The 27,886-nt window shown below is 36.6% G+C and overlaps 2 protein-coding genes across 2 annotated transcripts in view; both read left to right on the top strand.

Moving 5' to 3' along the window:
* Positions 1–6,470, top strand: part of LOC148949962 (innexin inx2-like) — an 89,549-nt gene extending 83,079 nt beyond the window's left edge. Inside the window, exon 3 of the mRNA XM_089092033.1 lies at positions 164–6,470. Within this exon, the coding sequence (XP_088948159.1) occupies positions 164–620 (457 nt within the window). The 3' untranslated portion in view covers positions 621–6,470. The remainder of the gene's footprint in view (positions 1–163) is intronic.
* Positions 6,471–14,724: 8,254 nt separating this feature from the next.
* Positions 14,725–27,886, top strand: part of AP-2sigma (adaptor protein complex 2, sigma subunit) — a 29,268-nt gene continuing 16,106 nt past the window's right edge. Inside the window, exon 1 of the mRNA XM_089091377.1 lies at positions 14,725–14,840. Within this exon, the coding sequence (XP_088947503.1) occupies positions 14,838–14,840 (3 nt within the window). The 5' untranslated portion in view covers positions 14,725–14,837. The remainder of the gene's footprint in view (positions 14,841–27,886) is intronic.

Raw genomic sequence — 27,886 nt, 5'->3', positions numbered from 1 at the left:
CCCCTTCTCTCCCGGATACGGCCTTGACTGCAATTACTAATTACTTGTTCATCGCATGGGTTTTTAAGGCCGAGTTGTCGGTTTAACCGCGCTTTATATTTTTGTCTTGTTTTATGTTGTCCTTAGTTGCACTGATTTGGCGTTTACATTATTGTCTTTTAAGGTATGGAACGGCGGTACTTTCGTTTACAGAAGAAGACCCTGAAAGACGAGTGGACCCTATGGCCAAAGTTTTTCCTAAAGTCACCAAGTGCACATTCCACAAATATGGTGCTTCTGGAACAGTCCAGCGTTTCGATGGACTCTGCGTTCTACCGCTAAATATTGTTAATGAAAAAATCTATGTTTTTATGTGGTTTTGGTTCATTATCGTCGCAGTTCTCACTGGACTTACATTGATCTACAGAGTATTGGTCGTTTTGAGCCCCAAAGCTCGTCGGTTTTTGCTGAAAAACCAGGCCCGACTTTCCAAACAAGCTGACGTTAATTTGATTAATAACAAATGCCAACCTGGAGATTGGTTTGTTTTAATGCAACTGGGAAAGAATATGGAGCCGCTGATTTATATGGAGCTTATTGGGGAGCTATCCGAACGACTCCAAGGGAAAACATCTGTTTAAGGCAATCTATTTATTCTGGATCTGACGCTAGATTTTCCATTTTTATTGATTTTTAGGTTTTGTTTTCTTATTAGGCACTATTTTAATTCTTCTGAAATTTGTAGTGTTACACCTTTAAGTGTTCGCCGATAGTAGAGTTGTACCCGATTTCCTTTGGGGGAGCGGTGAATGAACATTTTCCAAAATGTACCTTTGAATTAGTATTTTTCATTTATTTTTTTTATAATTCTATATAAGTGAGATCTCATTTTTAAGCACAAAGTTTCAGTTTCATACCGTGGTCCCTATGTTGTGGGTACAGTTTTGACCCTATTAACTGATTGAGGCAATTTATTTATGTCTTTTTTATTTGTTTTGGGGATTTTTCGCAATATTGGAAATTTTTCATGCTAAAAATTAGCGTTATCGTGCATTTTCCTGTCGTTGACTTTAAAAACCGACATTAAAATGATCGATTGACTTTTGCTGTAGAATTGCAAATATTTCAAAACTTGCTTTTTGTGAAATTTTGACGTTTTTGGATTTAAAACAGCAATCTTGACTAATTAAAAAATTTTCTTGTGCAGTTTTGTATGGTGGACAAGGGCGGATCCAGGATTTAAAATAGGTTGATCCGATAAACTTGCGTTAGGAGCAAGTTTAATTAACGCAAGCTTAAGTTAATAAAGTAAATTACGCTACTTGAGACTACAATAGGTGGGGGGGCCTCGCCCCCACTGGATCCGCCAATGATTGTAAACTCAAAGGAAGGTTTTGTCTAGTACCCATATTCTTTAAATAATGAATTTTAACTGATTGTGGCTGATTATTTTTTTTTTTAGTATTTCAGGCAAGAATGCGCTTCAAAAAATCATCACTTAAAAACCGCGGGTACTAGCAAAAACCTGACTTCACTTTTTATTCCAATTTACTTCACTATATATATATGTATATTCTTTTGATCAAAGCACCCAAATTTACATAAAACAAATGAAAATGATAGGGCCAGCAACAGTTAATTGAAAAATCCAATTCAGCCTTAATTGTTGTATTCGAGTCATATGTTTTTAGGTCCCTAAACAAAGAAAAAAATTTTTGTCGTCTAGTGTAATCTGCACAAAGCTATTTTTTAAGACAAAAATTCCCTGAAAAACATCTCAGGTTCAAATAGAGAAAAACTTATTTTTGCCAATGGTTCTTAATTTTCTTGGGGGAACCGTCCCCTCCATCCTTTGAAGATAGGTGGTTGTAACCCTGAACATGTATGTCAATTTCAATATTTATTCATTTGCCGTTGCAGCTATTTTCTGTCACATACTATATCCATAAATAAAGGGCCAGTCTAGGAGATTTTTTTTCCAATGACTAGGAATCATTCTTTACAGCCTTGCACACCCCCGCCCTCTACAGATAAAATTTTTGCTGCGACAAGCTATTCTTTTTACCGAATCTCCAATCTATCCAGTAACTTCTTTGTTTAAATACTCTTCCTTTTGTATTGTTCTTATGCTTCTTATATCACTGCGTTGAATTTTTCCCTGTCACTAAATCACCATGTTCATAATATAATATAACTCCTTTTCACGCACAATATACCATTTGATATTTTTACTAGAGTTTCTAGAGTCTTATTATTATAATCGATAATAATAATTAACGTTAATAACGTTAATAACCTTGAACGTTGTTAACCTTCGTCGCTTTTATTAAGCACGTTTTGTTCTTTTTCATTTGCTATGCACTTATGAGTTTCTAGAGTCTTATTATTATGATCGATAAAGCCTTGAACGTTATTAACCTTCGTCGCTTTTATTAAGCGCTTTTTGTTCTTTTTCATTTGCTATGCACTTAAGAAAAGAAAACTGCTCTAAACAAAACGTCACTGTAATGTGTATATGTTGTATCTGCGATAGCAAAACAACTTAAATAATAACCAAAAATGATTCGCAATATGTATAAGGAAGATCAGAGTGTGGTGGAACATACATTGCCCTTTTGAACGTATTTTTAGAAGAGAAGTTCAAAAAGGCAGTGTAGATTAGGGGGGTCAAACTGTCATTGAATATACGTTACCCTCCGGGAATGTGGATCAGGACGATCAATGTATGGTTGAACATACATTCCTTTTTTAGACAAGGGCGTAATTTTAGCATTTCGATTTTGGGGTAAGAGGGAGTCCACATTTGGGAGGTCTGGGATATCATTCAGGGAAAGGGGGTGTGTGTTTGTTTGATTTTATCAAACATAAAATTAAACTGGCAGTGCTGCTCCTGCACCATCCGGAGGTAGGAACCCACCGGCGTATTCTCGGCGCTTCCAGCGTGTTAGGAAGCGTATTAGGCGCTTCCGCTTCCAACACATAAACCAGTTTCTCATCGATCATTATGTTTGGGTTTACTTAATAATTTAGGAGTTTTGCAGTTTTTTGCAGTTTTCTCAGAAGTACAAAATTTCAAATACGGCCTTCAGGCGTGACAGCGACAACAAACTTTGAAAATGAACCACGTATGCAATTAGCCAACGGTATGTGCGGTTCTGCTAGTCACTGCAGTTAATTAACTGGCTTGAATCCAGTAATCGAAAGGTTTCTGAAAAAGCAGTTGCTGCAAGTTGACCTTAATCAGGCACATAGGCAGGAATAATGAAATAATGAAAAGGCCCAATAATGAAAAAAATACTTTCAGGAGGGACCAAATAATTAACAAAATTTTACTTGATAATTTTGATAAGAATTATTCAGAAATTCCATAAAAATTCTGGGCTTCGAGGGGTGCCTTGGGTCACTTCCTCCCCCTGTCCCTGCGTTTGTCCCTCATCTTAATAACGTAACCTTGGAACAGTGTTTTGAAAAATTCATCTGCCAAATCTATCTGAAGTCTAATTCCCTTCTGGCACTGATTGAGTTTAAAAAAAGAGAAAACCTTATAGAAAATATTAAAAATAATATAATAATATATTCTTGTTGAAAAATCAAATCTGGCTTAGATTTCTTAGCATAGATTTTCAAAGTTAGTTTTGAACTTCAGAGTCCGAAGTCCAAACAGTAAATAATACATTATGTTTTCATTAGAATCATCATCTACAGTTGTTATTTTTCTAAAATTTTATCATTTAAAAAATATTCTCAGAAAAATAAGGTAAAATGCTATTTTGGAAAGCTCCGTAATAGTTTTAAGAAAATAGTGCTATTAATTTTAGATAAAAAGGCTCCAAGGAGTGGCTCATGGGTTAGTTCTGAATCTTGGTGGCCTTCCCACTGTACCCTATCTCGACTGACTACGGCCCTATTTTGCTATTTGGATAATTTGAAGAATATAAATTGCATGATTGGTGTATGACTACTTTGGGTTTATGTGACTGCTCGCATTTCTTTCACCCTGATCTTGTCTGCAGTATTAAAATTCTTGCACCTCTTCGTCTTAAGAGTAAACGCCATATATCATTCTGTAGGATATTGATTGTATTCTTAATGCTTATTACTTTCGAAAGCTTGTTTTGGTTTTGCCTATGACAAAGGAACAATGTATGCTCTAAGTAGAACTATAATTAAAAGGGGTTGGGTAAAGGGCTGAAATCTGCCCATCGATATTTTTACGATTTACGAAAATATGAAAATGTTTCGCCACAAGATTTGATTTTCAGCATTTGGGGCAAGGGGCTTAAATTGGGTAATTCCCTCCTCCAAGGAAAATCTCGGCCAATGACTGGTCAAATCCTAACCTTTGACTCTATTTATATGTTTTCGAGGTATATGCTCCTTAAATTTCTTGTGATTTAATTGAATCTTGGCGCTTCTTTTTTATGCATGCGCGCCATAAGTGTTGTATTATCTGATTCATGTGGTAAATATCCTCGTATTTACTTTAATTCACTGGCTTTTATTTTCTTGTGCATAAAGCTTTCATTAACAGTTCATATCATTAGCATCGTTATTATTTCCGATATTATGGTTACTATGATTCTCTTTACTGTGTTGTATTATCTACTATTGTTCATGATATGTGCTTGTGACTGTCTTATTGTTTTTGTCCATATGTAATGAAATGTCTGCACTAAAATGCTTGGGTATTTCAAAGATCACTACTTTGGAATCTGTCAGTGCATTTTTGTGTATAAATGCATTGTATAGGTTTATTACGGCATAGAAAAATGCATGCATGTCAGGGTTGCCACCACGTCAAAAATAAAATTACTTAAATCTTAAGAAAAACAAATCAATAAATGAGCAAAAAAAATCTTCTTGAAATCTTTAGAAGTGTAGTTTTAATTTATGTGTCTCAAAAAAAGTTTAAGGCAGTTTTGCTCAGGAAATAGGAGATATTCTACATGGAGACCAAAAGAATCTCATTGCTAATTTTATTCTTATTCAAGCACTTGCGAGCCTTTTCTATCGTATTTTTTAGATGTTCTTGCAATTCTAAGAAAAAAATCAGTAATAAAAGCAAAAATGGCTAGGTGTTCTAAGAAACAACTAAAGACCAGTAGCCAAAATAAAATCACTAGGCTATGAAAAAGAAATCACGAGAAATAGTAAAGTATCACTAGGGGTGGCAACCCTGGAGCAGGTAAACAAACCAGGCATCTAACAAGCATAGTTCCAATAAACAGTGGTAATAAGAGGCATATAAAGCTAACTGGTTTTACCTGCTTCAAACATCTTTGGGAACCTTCGCTGCTGTGGTGGAAGAAAACGCCCAAGGAGCGCGCCAAAACTCATGCTTTTGATAGTAGATTACAAATTAATGTATCTATATTGTACTGGTGGATTGGGTTTTATGGTTTATATAGTTTTAAAAAATCGAAAAACTTCAGAAGCTCACAGGAACACAATGGGACCAAAAAAGGTTGATCAAGTTTATTAATTATGATCGTTGAAATATATAATGATATTAAATTTTTGTTTCTTCCCAATTCAGTCACTTCCTTCCAAGTCATTATCTCCCTCCATAGTATGAATCTTTTTTTGAGTAGAAGCTGTTTTTTTTTTAATGTACATCGAATATGAAAGTGTGTCAACGCTACAATTCAGTGTGTCATTTTAGTATATACTCTTGGGAAAAGAAAATTGCAATATCTAATATGTATAATGTATAATTCAAGGAGATGAAACACTTGACTAGATATTTCTTATGCCATTCATAAAGTGCCTACGTGTGCCATTATATATATTTTATATATATATATATATATATATATATATATATATATATATATATATATATATATATATATATATATATATATGTAATTTTCAGTTCATTTTGAATCTGTTTCTTTTGTTTTTTTCAATGATTTTCCATTCTGTGCGATCTCAACAATGTATCTCGGTTTTTTGTTCACTGACACAGCTACATAAGTCTAAATGGCTTAGCCTTGTTGATATAGTGCCTTGGTTGTGCTGTAAGTCTTTGTGTACATTAACAAATTGAACAGACGTCGCTGGAAAAAGTGCCAATACTTGTCTGGGTCATCTTATCTTGTATTTTCTCCACTTTTGTTTTCATCTGTTCTCTTTTGTTTTCACGGGTGTTTTACAGAAGAAGGCGATTATTTTGCCCTTAAAAGTAACTTTGGAAGGGAATATAAACTAAAAAGATTAACTTTCAGAAAAATACTAGATTTTTACGGAAAACTTGAAACAAATTCAAGCCAATACAAGTTAAATAAGGAACAATCACTTGCAGTGGTTCATTACAACTTACAGAGTGAGTCAAAAAGGAAAAGGGCCGAATAGTCTCGACAGAAAAGCCCACGTTTACTGAAACAGAAGAAGAAGATTTGTAAGGGAATATAAACTCCTAGCCCACTATCCTTGCACAAAGAGCATAGAAATCGATATCTATCCTCTTATATTTGAACTCCTTGAGTCAAAAGATCCACTGAAAGATATCTGAAGATATCTAATAAATCAGAGACAATCAAGCCAGTAGCTCTGTAGCCCATAGAGTGAAGCAAAAGAAAAAGACCTAAATAGTATCAACTGAAAAGCCTGCCTGCTGTGAAATAGAAGAAGAAGAAGAACTAAAAAGATTAACTTTTAGAAAAATACTAGATTTTACGGAAAACTAGCAAAATTATAAAGTAATAAAGGCTTGACTTGATTGACATCATTTACCCTGCCAGCAGCAAACGGGTTTAGTTTGACAGCCAATCATAGCCTTCGAAATTTTAGAAGGCTAACAAGTCATATTGGCTGTCCAATCATAGCTGACTGTCCAAAAATGATCCACCTCCTAAAAATGCTGCTGACAGGGTGAATGTCAATCAAGACGAGGCTATACCGAATTCGGTAGCAAAAATGTGCTTTCAAGTGTCTTCTTCTTTAAGAGTTCTGCCGATTTCTACCTTAAACGAAAACTTGTCGTTTGCTTAGAGATAATTTATCTGTTAGTTTGAATTATTAAATGATAACATATGGTCAAATTGCTATTTTAAGAAAAAATCGCAAATTTTTTACCCGGAAATAGTGGAATTAAATTAAAATGAATGTATTAATATGGCCAAAACTGAATTAAGACAGTGAAATTGCTATTAGTAGCATGTTTTCATTTCATATAAATGTAAATGAAATAAATGTGTAGTCTAAGAAACTATTTACAGAAATAGTAAATGGAAAACTTAAATGCTATGCACCAGATTCCCATATACTTTGGTTGGAGATAACTGACCCACGAAATGATGAGATTAGTGCCATCTTAATAGTTATTCAACTTATTTTATTGAAGGCTGTTTGAATATGAATTCAGTGTATTCTCAAAATTTTTTTTTACTTACTAGATAAAGGTAATTTGATATTTTAAAATTGGTATTGTGGTGAGTTGTTTTTGGCAGTTTTGATGAAACAGCATTTTAGCTAGTTTTCTATTATTTGGTTGATTTAGTTCTAGAAATTTTGCAGTTTTGGTACCTAGTTATGAATAAAAACTTGTAGTTAACTTTGATTCTACCCTTTTTGATAGATTAGTATCACAAAAATTACTTAAGTATACTTTTTATCCTTTTTAGAAAGAAAAAGTTTTCGAAGTGCTTAGAATTCTGGTTATAATACAACTTGTGCAAAGGTTAATATATAGAATAAAAAAGGCTCATCAGCTCTTCGAGACTCATTTATCAGTGGTTCTGGTTTTGTTACATGTTCTCCAATATCACTCGGCTGTAATTCTTTTACAGTTGTTTTTCACAACTTGCCTTTCAGTATATAATAGGATATGATCACTTTAGTGCTATAATCACAGGGGCCATGGTCGTAAAAAAAGGACAAGATACACGAAAGAGTGAAGAAAAAATTACATCAACTCTGCCCTCATCACACATCTTACCATTTTAAGATCTTGTTCCTTTATCTTTCCGATCTCCATTCCCTAAAAAACAGTGCGTCGCCACTCAAATGTACTTCCCCATACTCTCATGTGACTTGGTGCTGCAGTGAGTTGTTAGTAGTAGTAGTAGTATTACAAAACAGGTGTTTTAGAGAACAGTTTTCGAGGTTCAATTATTGCTGTCTGTATTAAGACAGAAAAGAAAAAAAAATCTGACAAAACTATGAATAATCACCAAAATTAAAGGCAAGTGAATAAACTAACCAGATGTTATGCAGTGCCATCTCACCCACCTCCTGCAAACAACTTTCTATTCAGCACTAAAGGGTTAGGCACACGTAGCTGATTTCGGGAACCGACTTCAGCATCGGTGGAAAAACGATAGCGGTAAGAAAAATCTGTTGAAAGAAAAATTTATTGCGCAAAATTTTCAAAAAAAAAAAAAAATGGACACAAATAGTCAACTACTACTACTACTAACAACACATCGCAGCACCAAGCCGCCTGAGGCCAACACAGCTACGCACGCTCCTCCTCCACCCCAATCTATTCAAAGCCTCCCTTTTTACACCCGCCCACGAAGTTTCCATTTCCTTTAAATCTTTCTTTATGACGTCCTCCCACCCCAGACGGGGACGACCTGCTTTCCGTTTAGCCCTAGATGGTTGGCCGAAAAGAACAATCTTCGGCAATCTGTCATCCTTCATCCGCACAACATGCCCTAACCACCTCAACCTTTCTTTCATTATAGACTTAGAAAGCGGTATTGAACCACATTTTTCGTATAGCCTATTGTTTGAAATACGGTCAGTGAGCCGGGCACCCTGAACAATCCTTAAGCAATTTCTCTGGAAAACATCTAGCAAATCTACATCCGCTTTTCGGAGTGTCCATGCTTCAGAGCCTTATTTGACCACTGTCATCACTGTAGCTTCTAATATTCTAATCTTGGTTTGCAGACTTATCTTCCTATTCTTTCAGACTTTTTTTTAACTGTGAAAAAACACCCTGAGCCTTGTCTATTCTACTTTTGACATCTTCCCTGCTGCCACCATCTTTACTAATAATACTACCAAGGTAAGTGAAGCTGCCCACCTGATCAATCTTTTCATTACCCAACGTCACCTTTTCATCTTCACTTATATCTTCCTACTACTACTTAGTCTTCCTAACATTGATTTTCAAACCAATACTAGCACCCTGAACTCGCAAAACCTCTAGAACTTCATTCATTTTGCTCACACTTTCATCTAGGATGCTTAAATCATCAGCATAATCCAAGTCCAGGAGACTTTTTTCATCCCATTTGATTCCGTGGTATCCAATTGCCTTTCCTGCGCGCCTTAAAACAAAGTCCATCAAAATAATCCATATAAAGGGGGATAGAACACAACCCTGCTTAACTCCTGATTTAATACAAAACCAGCCGCTAACCTCATTTCCTACCTTAACCGCAGCAGTGTTATTCTCGTACATAGCTGGAGTTTATTAATAGTTGCTTGATTGATCTCAGCTTAGTTCTGAGCTCAGTAGTGGGGTCTTTCACCACAGATACCTCTGGCAGACTATTTATTTGTATCCCTATTTTCTTTTTTGATGATCATGATGAAAATCAGCGTTGATTTTGTAAATCGGTGCCGAAAACTAGAAAATTTTTCAAGCTCAAATCGACGCCGATTTCTTTTAAAATCGGCGCTGATTTGGAAATCAGTTCCCGAAATCAGCTACGTGTGCCCAGCCCTTAAGACGGGCATGTTGCACCACACTTGAACCGAAATCATGCCTGGCAGAAAAGAAACGCTTCCTGACAAAAATATGAAAAAAACACCAAAATTGAAGGCATGGGAATAAATTAACCAGATACTTTGTAATGTCACCCCACTCACCCCCTTCAAACAACTTTTTGTCAGCACTAAGGCAGGCAAGTTGCGTCGTCCTTGAACCGGAATCACGCCTGATAGAAATGATCACTTCCCGACAAAAATGTGAAGAAACAAAAATGTGAAGAAACACCAAGTGAAGAAACAAAAATGTGAAGAAACACCAAATGAAGAAACAAAAATGTGAAGAAACACCAATTTAAACGGACAGGAATAAATTAATCATGGTGCATCAACACAATTTGAATTCTGTGTTGGATTTGAGAATATTTTTCTTAAGGTAGAGTTTAAGTTTTTATATGGAATAATGGTTACTTCTCCGTGTCGTTGGTTACACAGCTTTTAAGCAAGATTGCCTGATGTTTTAACGTTTAAGATAAAATAATGATATAGCAAATTATCAAGGCTAATACAATGAAACGGTCTGGATAACTTCCAAGATTGCTTAGACCACGTAACCCTGGAAAGTGCATGGAGTGATTGTTGTTATTCCTAGGTCATATTCATTTTCGGATTGATCATTAGTATATAATAACTTCCAATAAAAAGTTTTGCATTTTTCTTTAACATTAGGTTTTGTCATTCTGCGAGTTTGACGGTAACATATTTTGCCGAAAGTATGTTACCTTAAATGGATTTTTGCAAACATTAGAATTGACTTTGACTTTTAGGAAGAGATTTATGGACAAATTAAAGTTTATTTTGGTACCAAGCTGTTGTAGCTAATATATACGCAGGGGCGTCCCGAGGGGGGAGGGGCGTCCCGAGGGGGGAGGGGTGCCCCCCCCCAGTTTTTTTGTGGAATTCGGTAAAATTTTCGCCGAAGACAAATATTTTGGCATAAATTTTGCAAAATCGGCCAAAATTTAGCAAAATTCACTATTTCTGCAGAAAATTTGGCATAAAGCAGGTAGCAATTCGGTATAATTTTGCAAAATCAGCCGAAATTTAGCAAAATTCTTGATTTCTGCAGAAAATTCGGCATAAATCAGGTAGCAATTCGGTAAAATTTACGAAGATCACCCCCCCCCCGCCCTCCCAATAAAATGAGCCTCAGGACGCCCCTGTATATACGTTCGGGGTGGATAGTTGTAATTCAAATTTATGTTTGTCAGGGAGTCCTGTCTTTCTAATTTTAAATATCATTTTCATAACGAGGAGTCGTAGTCTATATTACTAAACTTTAGATGTTAGTGGTTTTACATTGGAGAAGTTAAGCTTCCCATGGATGGCATGTCAAATATTTCAAGATCAAACTTGTACAAGCAATGAACCATTGCTTGTCAAAAAAATCTGACTTCTCTTGCATTCTGCAATAATTTGCAATGGTTATAATAGTTCTGCTATTATGATTGTAGCAATATCTCGAACTTAGTTAAGAGTGAACCACGGCTCATAGCAAATAAAAGTACGTTTTCTAAGAAACTTAAAAGTGAGTTTTCTGAGAAAGTTGTGCAAAACTAGCGCTAAATGGAACATACCGAACAATATAGGATCTTTTTACAGTAGAAAGATAAAACGTTTTGAAGTGTTTTACCGTATACAATTTAAGCGCTCTTGTTTCTTACATATTTTGTTTGTTTCCAGTAAAGCTCTAGTTTTGCATAATTTTACAAACACAGGGAAATATCATCAATCGGTTTATTTTCATTAGTTGTATAGATTTATAGTGTAAAAGTCGCAGAGCACTAAGTGTGTTCGGTTTAAGTTTCAACTCGACCTATTTAATTCCATAAAAAAAAGCTCTTTTTTAAATTAAGATAAAAGAAAAAATAACATAATATTTTGGCAATGGAACTAGGGGACTATCATATATTTCAAATATATTAAGATTTCAGTCTGATGTTTTACTTTAAAACATGCGCCTAGGGGCTTAAAAATAGCTTCCTATTAAAAAGCAGAAGCATGGCTCTACGAAACGAAAATTTGGCGAAACAAACTTTGGAATCTTCTTCAATATAGACAATAAATCCCCCTTCCAGTCACGCTGCAGGTTTTGGCTCAAAGACAAGTAAAAGGCATCCTTTTTGGCTATGCTTGACATTTTCCAGGAAATAGATCATGAGATAACATTGTAATGGTGGCTTAGGTGCTTCTCTGAAGCACTGTATGTCAAACATTAAGTTCTGCGAAAATCATGGATCGACCCTACTCTAGGGTAATGATGAATTAAAAGTTAAGATGGCTAGGTCATGTCTTCTGGAGAAGGGATGACAGATTACCGAAAGTCATGTTTTTTTTCGCAATCCATCTGGGTAATTGCCAGTTTGGGACTGAAGTGAAACATTCATTGATTTACATTGTCAAAGTGCAGCGCATAAAGATGTATAACCTAAAGTACGGAGTACACAAAGCTGAAGAGCACTACATAACCTGATGTAACAAATTCTTAACAATGGAAAGCACAAGTATTTGGCTATGTAAAACTTTGATGCACAAGTGTACTTAATACAATGGTTTAGTGTCTAATCTATATTTGTTATAACTATCAATAAGAAACGAACGGTTTAAATAATGCAAAGACAAAGAGATTGTAATCGGGCAAACGGAAATAGTTCAGACAATATGAGCAGAAAAGAGTTTCAAGCTTTCAAAGAAGCAGTTATTCGATAAGCAAGATTACTTATCCTCGACATTTTCAGCTAATAGAATCAATCAAAATTAATTTTTGACGATGCTAATTTCCAATGCATATTATTTAAAAGATAATTGATTTTACTTTTACTACAAAAAATTCTTGATAAACAAAAATATATATGAATAAGTAAATCTGCCACGTCAAACAGTACTAAGAATAAGTCTTCAATTCGCAGGTAAAGTAAAGAGTACGGCATTAGACTTTACAGTCCCTACCGGCGATGCCTATCTTCGTTTCATGGCACTTCAGCCATGAAGTGCATTGGGGGGCTGGGGGACTGCCATCCTCTGCTTTTGTGCATCCTTTCTGTTTACCTTCTAGCTTTCTACTTTCTCCAGTAAAAAAATCTGAAGACTCTAAAGACAGGAGCAAACTTATTTTTAAAGGTAGCTTCTTTGAAGAGTAAGTTTTCTTGCAGAACACAGTATTTCTCAGTGGTAGAGCATTTAATCGACCGCTATAGTGAGAAAATTTTCATTCCCCCTAAACTAAACTGCCTCTTAAAGTGGTATAACTTTCGGGCGTAAGATTAGGTTTATCTAGTGATTTAGCAGCCTGATTTTGGATCCTGAGAAAATATACTGGTCCGTATCCCCTTTATTCCAAGGAATATATTCAATTTTGAACCCTTTTTTGAGAGCCTCAGTAGTCACAAATGTCAGTATTTCCTTTTAACCTAACCATGTTTTTGTGCACGTGAAGCTGTAGGATAGAACCTACCCTTTAAAAATCAGAGACCACTGATTTACTGAATATCAAGATGCTATAAAAGGAAGTAAGAAGATTATACTGTGAGATAATTCACTTGTTAAGTGTATAAACATATTGTGTCATCTTAGCCTCATGACATGCTCTGGTTCGTTTAACTGTGATAGGTAATAAAAAGAAGAATAAGATCCAAACCAGACTTTTGAAGCCGGGAGGAATCTGATTTTGACTCTTAAATTCTAGTTTTCAGAAGAAAAAGACGAACATTTATTTTGGTAAATTTGTCAAATTTACATTAAATTACTAAAAAGAAACAACTTATTTGCTTGCTGACCAATGGTCTGCGTTGCGCAGGTACCGATCTAATGATTCGATGCCTTTGGCCGGGAGTGTACTGCGTGGTTGGAGGCAAATCATTTGACGCTTCCCATGTTTTCCCCTTAGATTTCTCCAGGTATCCATTTAGAGATGGGTCGACTCCGGCTGAGCCTACAGAGTTACACGATTGACCTTCGTCCCAAACCAAATAACCAGCGACACCAGGATTCGAACCCCTGACCTCAGGGTTTCAAGTCCAGAGTGCTAATTTTGTGTCCTATTTCTATAGGAGTCCTTCACGTTGGTGACCAGAAGCTTAGATTATCCATTCATCTTATATTGCACACTCGCAACACCGTGATGAAATATTACAACTCACCAAATGCAACAGGCCTTTTTTTTTACTGGGGTCACCTGTGATTGACCAACGGATATAGAAGTTTAGTGGCAATCACATCCTCAACAAAGTTTTCAAATGCCTTGTGCAAGCGGGAAAGTGAGCCAGTTTATCTCTCGTTGCGTTATGTTACGTCGATAGCAAACCCGGCCTTAATTGAATTATTTTAAACAAAATTGTAGAGAGGGGTGGGGTGTAACACATTCTCTTGGCACTGCCACTCCTCCCAAATTAAGGCTCTGAATCCATACTTGCTTGGCGGTATGCCAATACCACATTAGTTTCTGACTAGAGTCATTTTTCCGCCGTCCGATCTTAAGCTAATAGTTTTTGTTAGGACCGCGAAAACAGAATTGCTAGCTAACAGAAGTAACCAGGTTATACTTATTAACAGGAGCGTAATAACTGCAAGGAAAATTAAAAGTAAACACAAACTTAGAAATAAGACTTGAAAATTTTTGGAGTTGTTTGTGGGGCGTCAAAGGATAACAAAATTAGTGTCTCCACTGGCCAGGCGATAATAGCCTGAAGTTTTTCATCTCCAATTTTTTTGATAAAGTTTAGCCTCCGGTTGTCCAAAAATTTTATTGGAAATAGTGGCAGTCTTGAATTCTCTATAGATGAAATGAGCACAGAAAGTAGTCATCTTACTTTCAAATTCATCAACATTTTTGCTAAAAATATTTCTATTCGTTTCATAAGTCCTCTAACCACGTTATTTAACAGTTTTGTATGGTCGGTGAGAATAGAATTGAAAATCTTGTTAGCTAACAATGTTTGTTTGGACAACGAGAAAAGTCTTTGATGCTAAAGGGCAGACAAGTTTCTCCAAATATAATTCGGACTACCTATCGTAGGCCCAAGTGTGGAGTTTTCGTATTATTCAGTATTCAACCCTGCTTCAAAGATTTAAGGAAGAAGAAAGCGCATAAAAAACTGATCTACTTGCTCTGGAATTTGTAGCTAGATTTCAGAAATATGGTAACTATTCTCTACTGGTTTTCCTTTGAAATATGTTTGCTTCATTTTTTACAAGCTATGGTAATAACTACGACCATCTTACTATTTGAAGTAAACCCTGAAAACTACTTAAAAAAAAAAAAAAATCACAAATAGCCTAGGCTACTTAGGCCTATTTATCTCACTCCTTGAGTTGCCTTGCTTTTAGTGGTAAATTTGCAGAATATAAGCTCTCCAGAAAAGGCAATGCTAGAACTAAAAAAGAGACAGGTATAAATGTAGGCCTATAGCCTAGCCAGGTCATAAGGAGACAGGATAAGAAAACAATTCTTACTTCATAGTAGGCCTATGCAAAATAATCCTAGTTAAAATATTTTCCAGGGGAAACACCTTTATCCTCCTATTGTACAATTAAAAAAAAAAAAATTGTGAAAAAGGGCTAAATAAATTTGACTGCTTTATCTAGCCTATTTTCAAATATTCTAGCCTATAGCCTATATCAAAGTTAAATGGACATCCACCACATGGCTAATATGGGAGTAAAGTTCATTTGTGATGCAAATGGATGTTATATTTAGACTGAGGATACAATTCAGGTATATATTTGCACATTAGGGGGGTGGGGGTATATATTCTGTGAATATATAGGTTCTAACACATTCATGAATTTCTTAGAAAAACAAGGAAAGAAGTGAAGATAAAGGCTCTTGGTAAATTTTTACCAAATCATATTATTGAGTTAGGAATAAAGTGAATAACCATTTGATGCCTTTTTTCATGCTGATTACCAATATAATAATCATTTCTAGGAATTTCAGCCCCCCCCCAAACCTAACCCCCCGCCCCATATGTGCAAATATATCTTGAATTGACATATATAGGGGGGGGGGGGGTGGTTGCTAAAATTCATTTCCGATAGAAATGATTGTTATATTTGTAATCAGCATAAAAAAAGGCATTGAATGGTATATTCACTTTATTTGAAACTCAATAATATGATTTGGTAAAAATTTACCAGGCTCTCCCCCTGCAAAATGTTTTAACTAGGATTCTTCTGCATATTATGGAGTAAGAATTGTTTTCTTAATATATTTCCTTATGTCCAGCTGAACTCCTAGGCTTAAAATACTGGTTGGCTAATTTAAAGATTTATATATATATATACACTGTCAAATTAGCCATCTGGTGGTATCCCAAGTTAAAATCACTGCCATCTACTAAAAAGATACAAATAGGCTAATATTCTTAAATTTAGGTTATGTTAGATTAGCTAGATGGCTCTTATGTGTTTGTTTTATATATGATTTTCAAGACTTGGAGAAAAGACAAATATTGAAAAATGTGATTGAAAAACTAGAAAACAAGAAAAATAGTAAGGATAAAAATGCTTCTCCTGGAAAATATGTTAACTAGGATTATTTTGCATGTTATGAAGTAAGAATTGTTTTCTTAACATGTCTGCTTATGACCTGTTATGGTCATATATTTATACCAAAGAGATATTTTAGATGTTATTTTTATGGTTAAAGTTATATTAGTTACAATGGTACTTGTAAATTATAACTAAACCAGTGCTATACATGAAAGAAATTAGTTAATGATAATGAAATAAAAGAGGATGAATATATAATAGTTTAGAAACAAATTTGGGTTATATATTTGCACATTAGGGGGGGGGGGTAAGCATAACATATATTAAATATTAAACCTAACCTAGGTACCTTTCCCTCCCCCCTAAACCCCAAAAAACCATAATTTAAATATTTTAAACTCAATGAGAAACCATGCTTTTCCATCAGTTTATCTAGCAAATACCTGTTTTTCTGCTTTTGTGTCTGGTTTCCTAGTACAGTCTGTAGTGCTGGTTTAGTTACAATGCACAAGTACCATTACAATTCATTCCCACCCCTAAATAGCCCTTGGCAATATCCAAAAGTAATATAGAATAAAAATGGTATTGTAAGATTACTAATTGTATATAGTAAAAATTTACAGTTCTGCCCATTGATAAGGAGACATGTTAAGAAAAAAATTCTTACCTTAAATATGTATAATGATCCTAGTTAACATATTGTCCAAGGGGAGAACCTTTATCCTCAAAACTTTCCTCTTTTTTCCTTCTTTTTCCAACTTAAAAGAAAAAAAGAACAATTTTTGTCATGCTTTATTTGAAAACATTTAAATGTTTTGAAATTTGTGCTATGTTTTTTTTTTTTAGATGACATTAACCCTGCATTCAATCCCCATATTAAGTTCTGTTTTTTTTTTTTAATTTTAAATATAGTTCTAAGAAATTGATGAATATCTTAGAAGCTATATATTAACAGAGTATATACCCCCACGCCCCTAATATGCAAATATCTACCCAAAATTGCAATTGAATTTTATCCCCATCCCCATGATGTGCAAATATATACCCTGTTTTGGATATATTTAGGGGTTGGGGTAAAGTTCCTTTGGTTATTCAGATTCAAAATACAATTTTGGGCATATATTTGCAAACTAGGGGGGTGGGCATGAGGGTATATACTCTGTTAATATATAGGTTCTAAGATATTCATCAATTTCTTAGAACCATATTAAAAAAAAAAAACAGAACCCTAATATGGGGATTGAATGCCAGGTTAATGTAAACATTTACAAATAAATCATGGAAAAATAGTATTTGTTTCTTTTAAGTTGAAAAAAGAGGAAAGATTTGAGGATAAAGGTTCTACCCTTGGATAATATGTTAACTAGGATCATTATACATATTTTAAAGTAAGAATTGTTTTCTTAACATGTCTCCTTATCAATGGGTAGAACTGTAAATTTTTACCTTTTATGTTCCTTTTCAATATAACAGTCATTACCCTGACAATTAATGTGGGTTACAATTGCACCTTGGGTTGGACAGATAAAAATCTAATCTGCACAGGTTAAAAATCTGCATCCTAGGTGGCTATATGACTTTTGGATATGTTTATTACAGCCCTAGTTAACCAAGGGCGGATCCAGGATTTTTTTTTGTGGGGGGGGGGGGTATGCAAAATAGGTTGATCCAATAAACTTGCATTAGGAGCAAGTTTAACTAATACAAACTTGCATTAATTAAGTAAATTACACTACTTTAGACTACATTAGGGGGGGGGGCACCCCTGGATCCACCACTGTAGTTAACCTAGTAGAGATGACTTCTTGCTTGCTATGACAAGATCAATAAACCAACTAGTTAACTTTTTAAAGCATAAACATATGATAGTAGGCTAACAGTAGATTTTAATTTAGCCTACCAGATACAAAGTACTGAATGGTGAAGGTTTTTCTAACTCTGAGACAGAATATTTTGGAACATAATTTTCTCCTGAGGTGTTTACATGAAAATGATTTGTGTCAGGTGGTTAACTTCAATACAAAATACTGGGCAAATCAGGAACCATCCCTCCTAGATTTGCTTATAGTGGATGATATAGATGATGTTTTATCAGAAAATGTTTACCACCACTTGGGCATAGTGATCACATGTGCATCTTTAGTACACATTGTTTGTTTCCACCTAGAAAACATAAATTTGTTAGACATCTGTTTGTGAACTTCTTCAAAATAACAAAAGATTTAACTAACTCTGACTGGTCCTTCATTCAAAAACAAGATTTTATAATTGCATAGAGTCAACTGAGAACTCTATTCCTAGATACAGTTGAAAACAAAAGAGTGAAATTTGTAAAAAAAACAAGAACATTTCCATTTATCTCCCAAGATGTATGAAAAGCTTTCAGCAAAAAGAAGAGAACATGGACAATTTACAAACACTCTTTATCCTCAGATAAACTAGACAGTTATAAAAAAGCTAGAAATCATCCAAAAATTTTGACAAGAAAAGTAACTGCAGAATATAAAGATTTTTTGGCAACAGAGACAAAAGATAATCCCCCCAAAAATTAGAAATAGGCATTGCAGAAGAAACCAGACAGACACTCAGTGACTCATTTAGCACCCCAAGGTAAGTTGATCACTAACTCTAAGATCAGCAAATTTACCAAGTGAACCATTTAAGTCAGTATTCACAACCCTAGATGATACAACTCTACCAGAAGAGCCTAATTACCAAATTGATAGCCCTGTGCCAATGCTCAGCCTCAATTAAAGGTTAGTCTATAAGCAGTTTAAAAACTGCTATTCCCAAAGGGTGTAATAAGGATGTGGCTGAGAACTACTGACCAATTTATATAATATCAGCTGTGGGTAAAGTATTGGAAAGTCTTATGAATTCAGCTGTAATTAAGCACCTTTATTCTAATGAGCTACTAACCCCAAATCAGCATGGCTTTAGAAAAAGAAAATAAACTGAAACTAACCTCTAGATGCTTATGAATATGTAATTGAACTTGTTGATTAAGGAGTGGTTATAGATGTTGTGCTTCTTGACTTTGCCAAGGCCTTTGATAAAGTGTGTCACAGAAAACTTAAAATAAAGATGCATGCTATTGGTGTTAACTCAGTTGTAACCAGCTGGATAATGACCTTGACAAACAGAAAGCATGTGGTTGAGGTTCATATTGATCAAGGCTAATCTTTCTTTTCTGAAATTGCAACTGTCATTGGTGGAATTCCACAAGGTACTGTGCTTAGACCAACATTGTTCAATATCTATACTGATGATGCCCAGTATGCAGTCCTAAATAAACTGTGCCTTTATGCTGATGATTCTCAAACAATTGGCCCAGCAAATGTAGACACTATCTTACAAGCTGATATTAACTCTCTCTCTAAATCAGCAGGGATTTGACACCTTGAACTGAATGTAAAAGAATACAGAATTATCCATTAAAAAAAACTAACCATGGTCATGTATACAGTATATGTTCAAATAATGCACAACTTCAACCTATTTCAGCTGCAACTGAAGATAGAAATCTTGGGTTTGTCATAGATAACAAGTTGAAATTCACATCCCATACAAGAATGATTGTTGGTAAAGCATCACAAAGACTAGGGTTAAAAAAAGCTGTACAAAGCCATAGTTTGGCCTCTCATACAATATGGAGTGACTGTTACCTCTCCTATTATTAAGGATGATGTAGCTGCCTTGAGTCTATCCAATGAAAGACCACAAAATGCATAGAAGGATGTAAAACCTGGATTTTTCTGCAAGATTGACAAAACTTAGCTACCTTCACTAGTTTATAGAAGACAAAGGGGAGATTAGATCATGACTAAGAAGTTATTAACCAACAACAATCCTCCATCTTATCTCCAAATAGACACCCAGCAGAAGCCTAGATGCCACTCATTGAAACTGTTCTGGAAGAGACCTCAGATATGTAAAGCAAACCACTTCTTATCCTAGAATTGTGTCATACTGGAATTCTTTAACTGATGAGATGTTAACAGCCCTTACCATTAAAGAATGCAAATCTGGAGTTGATTATGACTGGCTGAAGCAACTATGGAAAACAAAATGGGATGCTGCCAATTAGAATCATTCCCATTACTCACCAGCAGCATCACAGGATTTACCTTAGTTGCTGGACAATGTTATTTAAGGTAATGACCCCCCCCCCCACTTTATGAGCATATATATATATATATATATATATATATATATATATATATATATATATATATATATATATATCCCTGATTATATGTTTTTGTTCTTTCAATTGATTGATCCATTCTAAAACCAGTTATGCAGGCTTGAGATATCCAGTTCCAAAGTGATTGTGCTGAATATATAATAAAAAAAAATGCTATTTTTAATGAGTTAAAACATGAATAATTAAAATAAGGAACATGATAATGCGGTTAGTGTATAGGCTATATTATATATTATAATGCAGGAATTTCAATATATTAGGGTTTTTTTTTAGTTTGATTACCAATATAGATTAAAACAGGGCAGGTCTAAACTGTGACAAAGGCAACTTCAACCCTAAAATTAGCAATCCAAAAATGCCTCTTTTTGTTCTAGCATGTCTCCTTCTGGAGAGCTCCTTTTCTGCAATTTTAGTTTTTGTATTTTTGAGCTATTATCCAGGTTACTTGAGTGAAGCCTAGTCAAATTGGTTACCTATCAAAAGGGCTTAAAAGTTGTTCTTCTAAAAAGATTATTTTACTAAGCTGTTCATAAACAAATCTCAGTTATAGGTACCTTGGTAAAAATTATGGCAGTAAATCTTTAGTGATTCTACTCTCCACAGGGATACATTAAAATTATGGAAACTACTTTTAAGCATTCTGAAAATACTTCCTTCCTAAATTTGCTTTGCTTCATTTTAACCTCCAACCCTCCTAATGAACAAATGGATAAGCCCAGGTTATATATGCTCATTATATTTTGAATAATACAGCCCTTTGCTTCTTAATGATTTAATAGCAAATAGTAAGCAAGTGTCAGGAAGAAAAAGAGTCATGCTATTGAAAATATAGGCTGAAACTACTATGATTGAAATTAAAATTAGACTTGCAGTCTCCATTTTTTTGCTTCATTATCAATAGTTGGTTATAGCAACTTGTGCTCTAGCTAATGTCAGTGTATGTGGCTAGTTTAGAAGTTGGCTCATTCAAAAGGTGGCAAGTGTTGTGTAAAGTCACAGGAAGCTCAAAATTTTCGAAAGTGAGTGCATCAAGTACTTTGGATTAGTTCACAAGCTGCTTATGAAAAAGCCAATTTGTTTACTTGAGCTTATACTGCTTATCAGAGGCAGAGGCAATGCTATAGCATTGCCTATAGTAAAGGCCATACAGATCCAATGTTTTTATTATTTATTTATTTATTAACTTTTTTTTCAGAGGCACTTCATATGGAGGGGGTCATTGTATAAACTTCAAAGGGGGCTCATCCAATTGGAAATTGAGAGTTCTAGTGCCCTTTTTAAGGGTAAAAAGTGATTGGAAGGCACCTTGTCCATGCCCACCATTTCCCCAAGCACATCCAATCAAAATTTTGAGATAGCCATTTTGTTCTACATAGTTGATTTCCTGATAGAAATTATGTTTTGAGGATCACACTCCTCCCATAGCCCTCAGAGCGAAGGCCTAATGTTACTCCCTAGGGGCATAGAGGGTTTTTATTGGAAACTTTTTCGTAGAAATCTGAGAAAGGACGCTTTCGACTGGAAATTCAAAGAGTTGTGGCTTTTTTTATTATTCGAAAGTGGTGCAAGGAGAACTAACCCCCCTCTCACACCCACCTTTTTCCAAACACATCCAATCACAATTTTTAGATAGCCATTTTGTTCAACGTAGTTAAAAGTTCCGGAAATTATGTCTTTTAGGATAACACCCCTCCCCCCCCCAGCCCTCGGGGCAAAGGTTGTAAGTTATACCCTGGGGGCATGTAAGGTTTTTATAGAAAGAGTTGTCATAGAAACTTCGAAAAGGGCTCATTCGATTGGAAATTTAAATGGCTAGTGCCCTTTTTAATAGTTGAAAGGGATTGGAAGGCAACTAACACCCCTTCCATGCCCACCATTTCCCCAAACACATCCAATCAAAATTTTGAGATAGCCATTTTGTTCAACGTAGTTGAAAGTTCTGGAAATTATATCTTTGAGCAGGGCACTCCCCCACAGTCTTCAAAGCAAGGGTTATAAGTTTTTCTCAGCTTTAACTAACAAGTTGATTCTCAAGGACTTGAGAATCAACTCTCAGCTAGTCAGAATGTACTGCTTACTATTTCGAAATGCCCACAAATCACTCCAATGTGATATACATAACCTCCAGAACTTAGCTGACGAAAAAACAGCAACTATTGATACCCTAATATTCAGTTTAATCAGTTGCGAATCCTTTCTCCCGTACCACCCGCGGAATTACGCTCATCTCCCTTTAGCTCTGAAATGAATAATTATATACAAGCCCAGAACAATCAGATTTGTATCTCATTAAATGATGTAAAAAGTGCATGCAGTGTGAGAATGATCTTCAATGACGAAGTTCAGGAAAGTGTTGAATTAGCTGACGTAAGTGTAACTGACGAGAACAAGTCTCGTGACCTTCAACCAACTGGTGGTTTCTGTAATAACTGCCTCTTGAAATAGTTTGGAGCCACGTCTCTTTGGCCAAATTTGAGACCTAAGAATAACCTTTTTGGTTATGGACAAGATGAACTGCTAATTGTTTTCAAAAACAATATTTCAACAAAAAGTTTTGCACAAGTCATTAACTAATAAAGAACGTAATATTATATGCATGTTTTTCAAGAGTGGTTTTTGTAGGAAAAAGAATTGTTGTCAGTATCTACACGTTTGTAGGCATTTTATCTCAGGATGTTGCAAAAATAGTACCTGTTCTTTTGATCATCTTAATATATGTGCAGATTTATCATGTGTTGACAGTGCTTGTAATTTGGCCCATGCTTCTAGGTCATCGATCACACTTAAGGATTTAAAATTGTCAAAAAACAGAAAAGCTACCCTGGCTGCAGGCCATGCTACGTCCTCATTGGTCCCATGTCACCGTCAAGTATCTAAATAATACCTGTACCGTTTTTTCTAGTGGTCGTTGCCTTGGTTGCACTAAAGCTCACGTTAAGGTTCCTCCTTCTTTTTATCTACCCCCAGGAAGAAAATTGAACCAATCTGTAAAGATATAAATTGTAAGAGTCCTCCTCCCCCTTTGGCCATCCTTTTTTAGTACACTGCACCGAAGCAAAAATCTCTCACCAAAGTTCATCAAAGACAGCTCAACAATTAACAAACTGCTTTCAATTACCTACTCCCCCTCCTCTTTTAACCAGCTCCCGTCTCAAACTCTTGAACAAGAAAACTCCTTGTTCCAATATTATACCCAGCCTCTTAGAAACATCAGTACCCATCCCTCCTTCTCCTAACTCCCATATTACCTTCCTATCTCCCTCTTTCCTCCTTATCAAAAGTCCTCCCAATCTGCCTCCTTCTTACCCTATCTCCACGAAACCCCACCTCCAACCCATTCGTTTTATCCCTCGTGCCCACCCTGTCAACGTGACTCAGGTCTGAGACCTTTTGCATTTAATAATGGTCTTGTAATAAATCCTGATTGTTCTTTCTTCCCGCCAACTGGAAACAAGTCGCACCTTCATCATCATGCTTTGTCTGTATCCTTGCCCGTTCCCCCACCTCCAAATCCCCAAAGTAAATACTGGAAATTCTCAAACTCATCAGGTCTCCCTGTCAAGATTCCCCAATTGGTTTGTTTTTCCAAAACTTTTAGTTACTAATGCAGAAAGTCTTAATTTTGAAAAACTTACTGAACTCAAGGGGCTTTCAGAATCAAATCTAATAGATATTATAGCTATTACTGAAGTACAGTCCCATGACCCACTGGCCCTGCACCTGACAAATTATTCAGAGTTTATTAAACTCCATCCTTTAGACCACCCACTTGGAAAAAAAGGTGGCGGTGTTTTGTTCTTTACTAAGAGTAACCTTTACACAAAAGTTATTCGAGTCCCTAGTTTATCTGAGTATGATGAAATCCTCTGGCTAAGTATTAGACCAAAAGTACTCCCTTGTCGATTTAATATTATTGCAATAGTTTTCTGTTACTCCCCAAATCAAAATATCAAGTCAAAACGTAAGTTCATTCAGCAATTGCAGACAAGTGCTGATTTTATTGTTTCTAAGTACCCAATGCTGGTCTTTTTTTAGTTGGTGATGCCAACAACCTTAAAATGGATTCTTTTTGCTCCTCACTTAAAGTAAAGCAAATTGATAAAAAATACAAACGACTCGGGGAAATACCTCTCTTGATGTTATTTTAACTAATATGTAAAATTTTTACAGCTCTCCCTCAGCTTTGCCTCCATTAGGTGGGAGTTATCATCTTTCAATTCTTTTATCCCCCTTCTCATAATTTTAAGCATTCTTTCTCAATAACTTATGACACTTATTGCCCTCTTCAAAATTCTGGTCTTCTTTATTTTGGTATGTGGCTGAATACTGAAGATTGGTCTGATGTTTATAGTTTAAAAAATCTTGATGAGAAAATGGCAATGTTCCACAAAAAGCTAATTGATAAACCAAATTTGTTTCCCTGAAAAAAAATTTAAAGGTACTCCAGTAATAAACCCTTTATTAACCAAACAATAAAAACACTAATTAGAACCAAGTTGAAGCTTTTCAAAAATGGTAAACCGGATGAAGCCAAGTAACTAAGAAAATCAATTAAAAGAGAAATTCGTAAATTGTCACAATTGTACTACAAAAACAAGGTCGAAGAATTGTTCACTAATAAACCGAAAAGTTGGTATTCTGAGGTTAAAAAGCTGTGTGGCAGGAGGCTTGAACACTTACTTACTTACTTGACTTAATGCTCCTGCCGAGGGTTCGGCGTAGAGAACGATGAGACTAGGCGCCTCCAGGTTGACCTATCGCTTGCCAGGCTCGCAGCTTCTTCCACCGGGATGTGGGCTTGGGTGAGGAATTCATCGGCTTTGTCTTTCCACCGAGTGTGTGGGCGTCCTCGGGGTCGTTTCCATCCGTGTAGGGTGGGGTCGAAGTCAAATGCGACCCGTACTGGGGCGTCGCGTGCCCTGCAAAGGAGGTGGCCGTACCACCGAACACTACGCTGGGCGAGCTGCGTTGAGACAGGAGTTTGAGCCGTACGTGATAGGAGAGTCTGGTTGCTAACGAGATCAGTCCAGTGAAGTCTTTCGATTCTTCGGAGATGTTTCGTCTGAGTGACATCGACGGCGCTGAGGATAGATTTGGCAGCTGGCCACGTCTCCGCTCCATACAGCAGGACGGTGCTGACTGACGCATTGTAGATGCCCATTTTGGTAAATCGGCTTATGTTTGGCTTTCGCCAGATGTTGTTAAGCCTCCCAACAAGTGCTGAAGCCTTGGCAATTCGAGATGTAAGCTCTTTTGTGATCAAGCCATCATTCGACAGAATAGATCCCAGGTAAGTGAAGTCTTCAACCACATCTACTCGGTTGCTTCCGATGTTGACTTCCTTTACAGTAGAACGGGAAATGGGGGGCTCAAGGAGCATAACTTTGGTTTTCTGCCAGTTGATCTTCAGTCCAACTTTCGAGGCTTCTTCTGAAAGCACCTGGAGAGCTTCGGTCATCTTATCGAGGTTGCTCACACCTAGTGCTAGGTTGTTAGTGAATTCAGTATCAGAAAGTACTCGGTCTCCAAACTGAAGACCAAATTAAGGGTGATTCATCGTGCTGGCCATAACATGGTCTATGACGCAGTTGAAAAGCTCAGGAGTGGCGGCACAACCTTGCTGGACGCCAGTCTTTACCGGGACTGTGGGACTGCGTCTTCCATTGACTTTCAAACAGCTTTCCTTATCCTCATACAGCTTTTCAAAGAGTGAGTAATATTTCTTGGGCGGACCCGTAGTTCTTAATATCAGACAAAGGGAACGGTTATCAGCAGAATCAAAGGCAGCCATAGAGTCCACAAACGCAATTTATACTTTTTGTGGATTTCTTGCGTTTTCTCAATGAACTGGTGCCTATTCAAAATTTGCTCTATCGATAACTTACCGGGTACAAATTTAGCTTGTTGGACTCTTCTATTTATATACACAAAGGTAAGGCACCTGCCCAGGAATGACAAGGTAAAGAGTTTAACAGGAACGGAGAGACGCATGATCCCACGATAGTTGGAGCAAATTTGACGGCTGCCCTTGCATTTCCACAGCGGCAATATGATGCCAGCACGCCAGTCGTTCGGCATGCTTTCTGTCGTCCATACCGCTGAAAAGATTAGCTGGAGCCACAGAATCATTGCTGCACCCCCGTACTTGAGGAGTTCTGCAGAAATACCACAGACGCCAGGGGCTTGATTATTATTTAACCGTTTTACAGCATTTTGGATCTCAAAGGTGGTAAACGGTTGCGATACAAGGTAGGAAGTAGCCTCGGGTGTGGTCATTGCTGCTTCAATCAGATCAGGGTTGGGATGAGCAACTGCCTCAGCATTCAGAAGCGTTGAGAAGTGACTGCTCCAGGCAGAGAGTTGGCCTGCATCGTCATCCGGCATGCTTCCATCAGCAGAAAAAACACGGCTCACGGTGGAAGTCTTCCCTTCCGTCAGCTCGCGGAGGTGTTTGTAGAGGGAGCAGGTGTCTCCTTTTCTCGAGGCATCTTCAAGATCGCTGGCTTTCTTGTCAACAAAGGTCTTCCTATCACTGTGCAGTAGGCTATTGTGCAGGCCATTGAGTCGTCTGTACTCTGGCATATTCTTTGCTAAACGTGCCTTCCAGTGCAGCTTGATTACAGACAGAGTCTCCTGGGATATCCAGGGTTTATTCTTTTGTCTACTGTGGCCAATGGTACTGCCAGCAGAATCGAGTATGTTATCTTTGAAAGACTTCCAGGCTACTTCAGGGTCGTCCAGAACTTGGAGGCAGCTCAACCGGTTAGAGATATCGAGAGCATACTGCTGTTGCATCTGAGATGTAGCCAGACTACTCAGATCAAGCTTGGGAGGCCGTCTTTCTTGTCCTTGTGCTCTCAAGCGTAGCCTGAGTGTGGCAACTACCATCCTATGGTCTGTGTTTCCAAGCTCGGCCGACCTATAAGTCCGGCAATTTTTTATCGACGAGCGCCAGCGACCCGAGATCATAACATAATCGATCATCTTCTTTGTCTGGCCGTCATTAATATACCAAGTGTATTTGAGTATATCTCGTCTCTGAAAGAGCGTGTTTGAAGTAACCAGATTATGCATATTGCAGAGCTGGAGGAGTCTTTGTCCGTTGTCATTCAGTGAATCTGGAGTCACAGGGCCGAGAACACTTCTCCACACGCCCTCACTGTCATTTACCGTCGCGTTAAGGTCTCCCAGAAGAGTGATGATGTCGTGGGGTGGGACTCTAGACAGGGTTGCTGAGAGCTCCGCATTGAACTGATCCTTCACTTCCGCGGGGCTAGGATTGGTGGGAGTATAGCATACAATAATTGTCCACTTTCCATGCCTGTGCTGGAGCTGAGCCATCAGTATTCTAACTGAAATTTGTTTATAGGAGAGAAGGCATCTCTTGGCTCTAGCGTTCAGCGCGAGGCCTACACCATTTGTCTTGCTTTTTGGGTCACCAGATCAGGTGATATCCTTCACCAATATCCTCGGACTCTCTTCCGACAA

This window comes from Artemia sp. Qi Xiang Cuo, chromosome 7 (assembly GCF_049724085.1).
Source record: "Artemia sp. Qi Xiang Cuo chromosome 7, ASM4972408v1, whole genome shotgun sequence".
In the NCBI taxonomy this organism is placed as follows: Eukaryota; Metazoa; Arthropoda; class Branchiopoda; order Anostraca; family Artemiidae; genus Artemia; species Artemia sp. Qi Xiang Cuo.
This window is presented reverse-complemented; position numbering and strand designations above follow the sequence as displayed.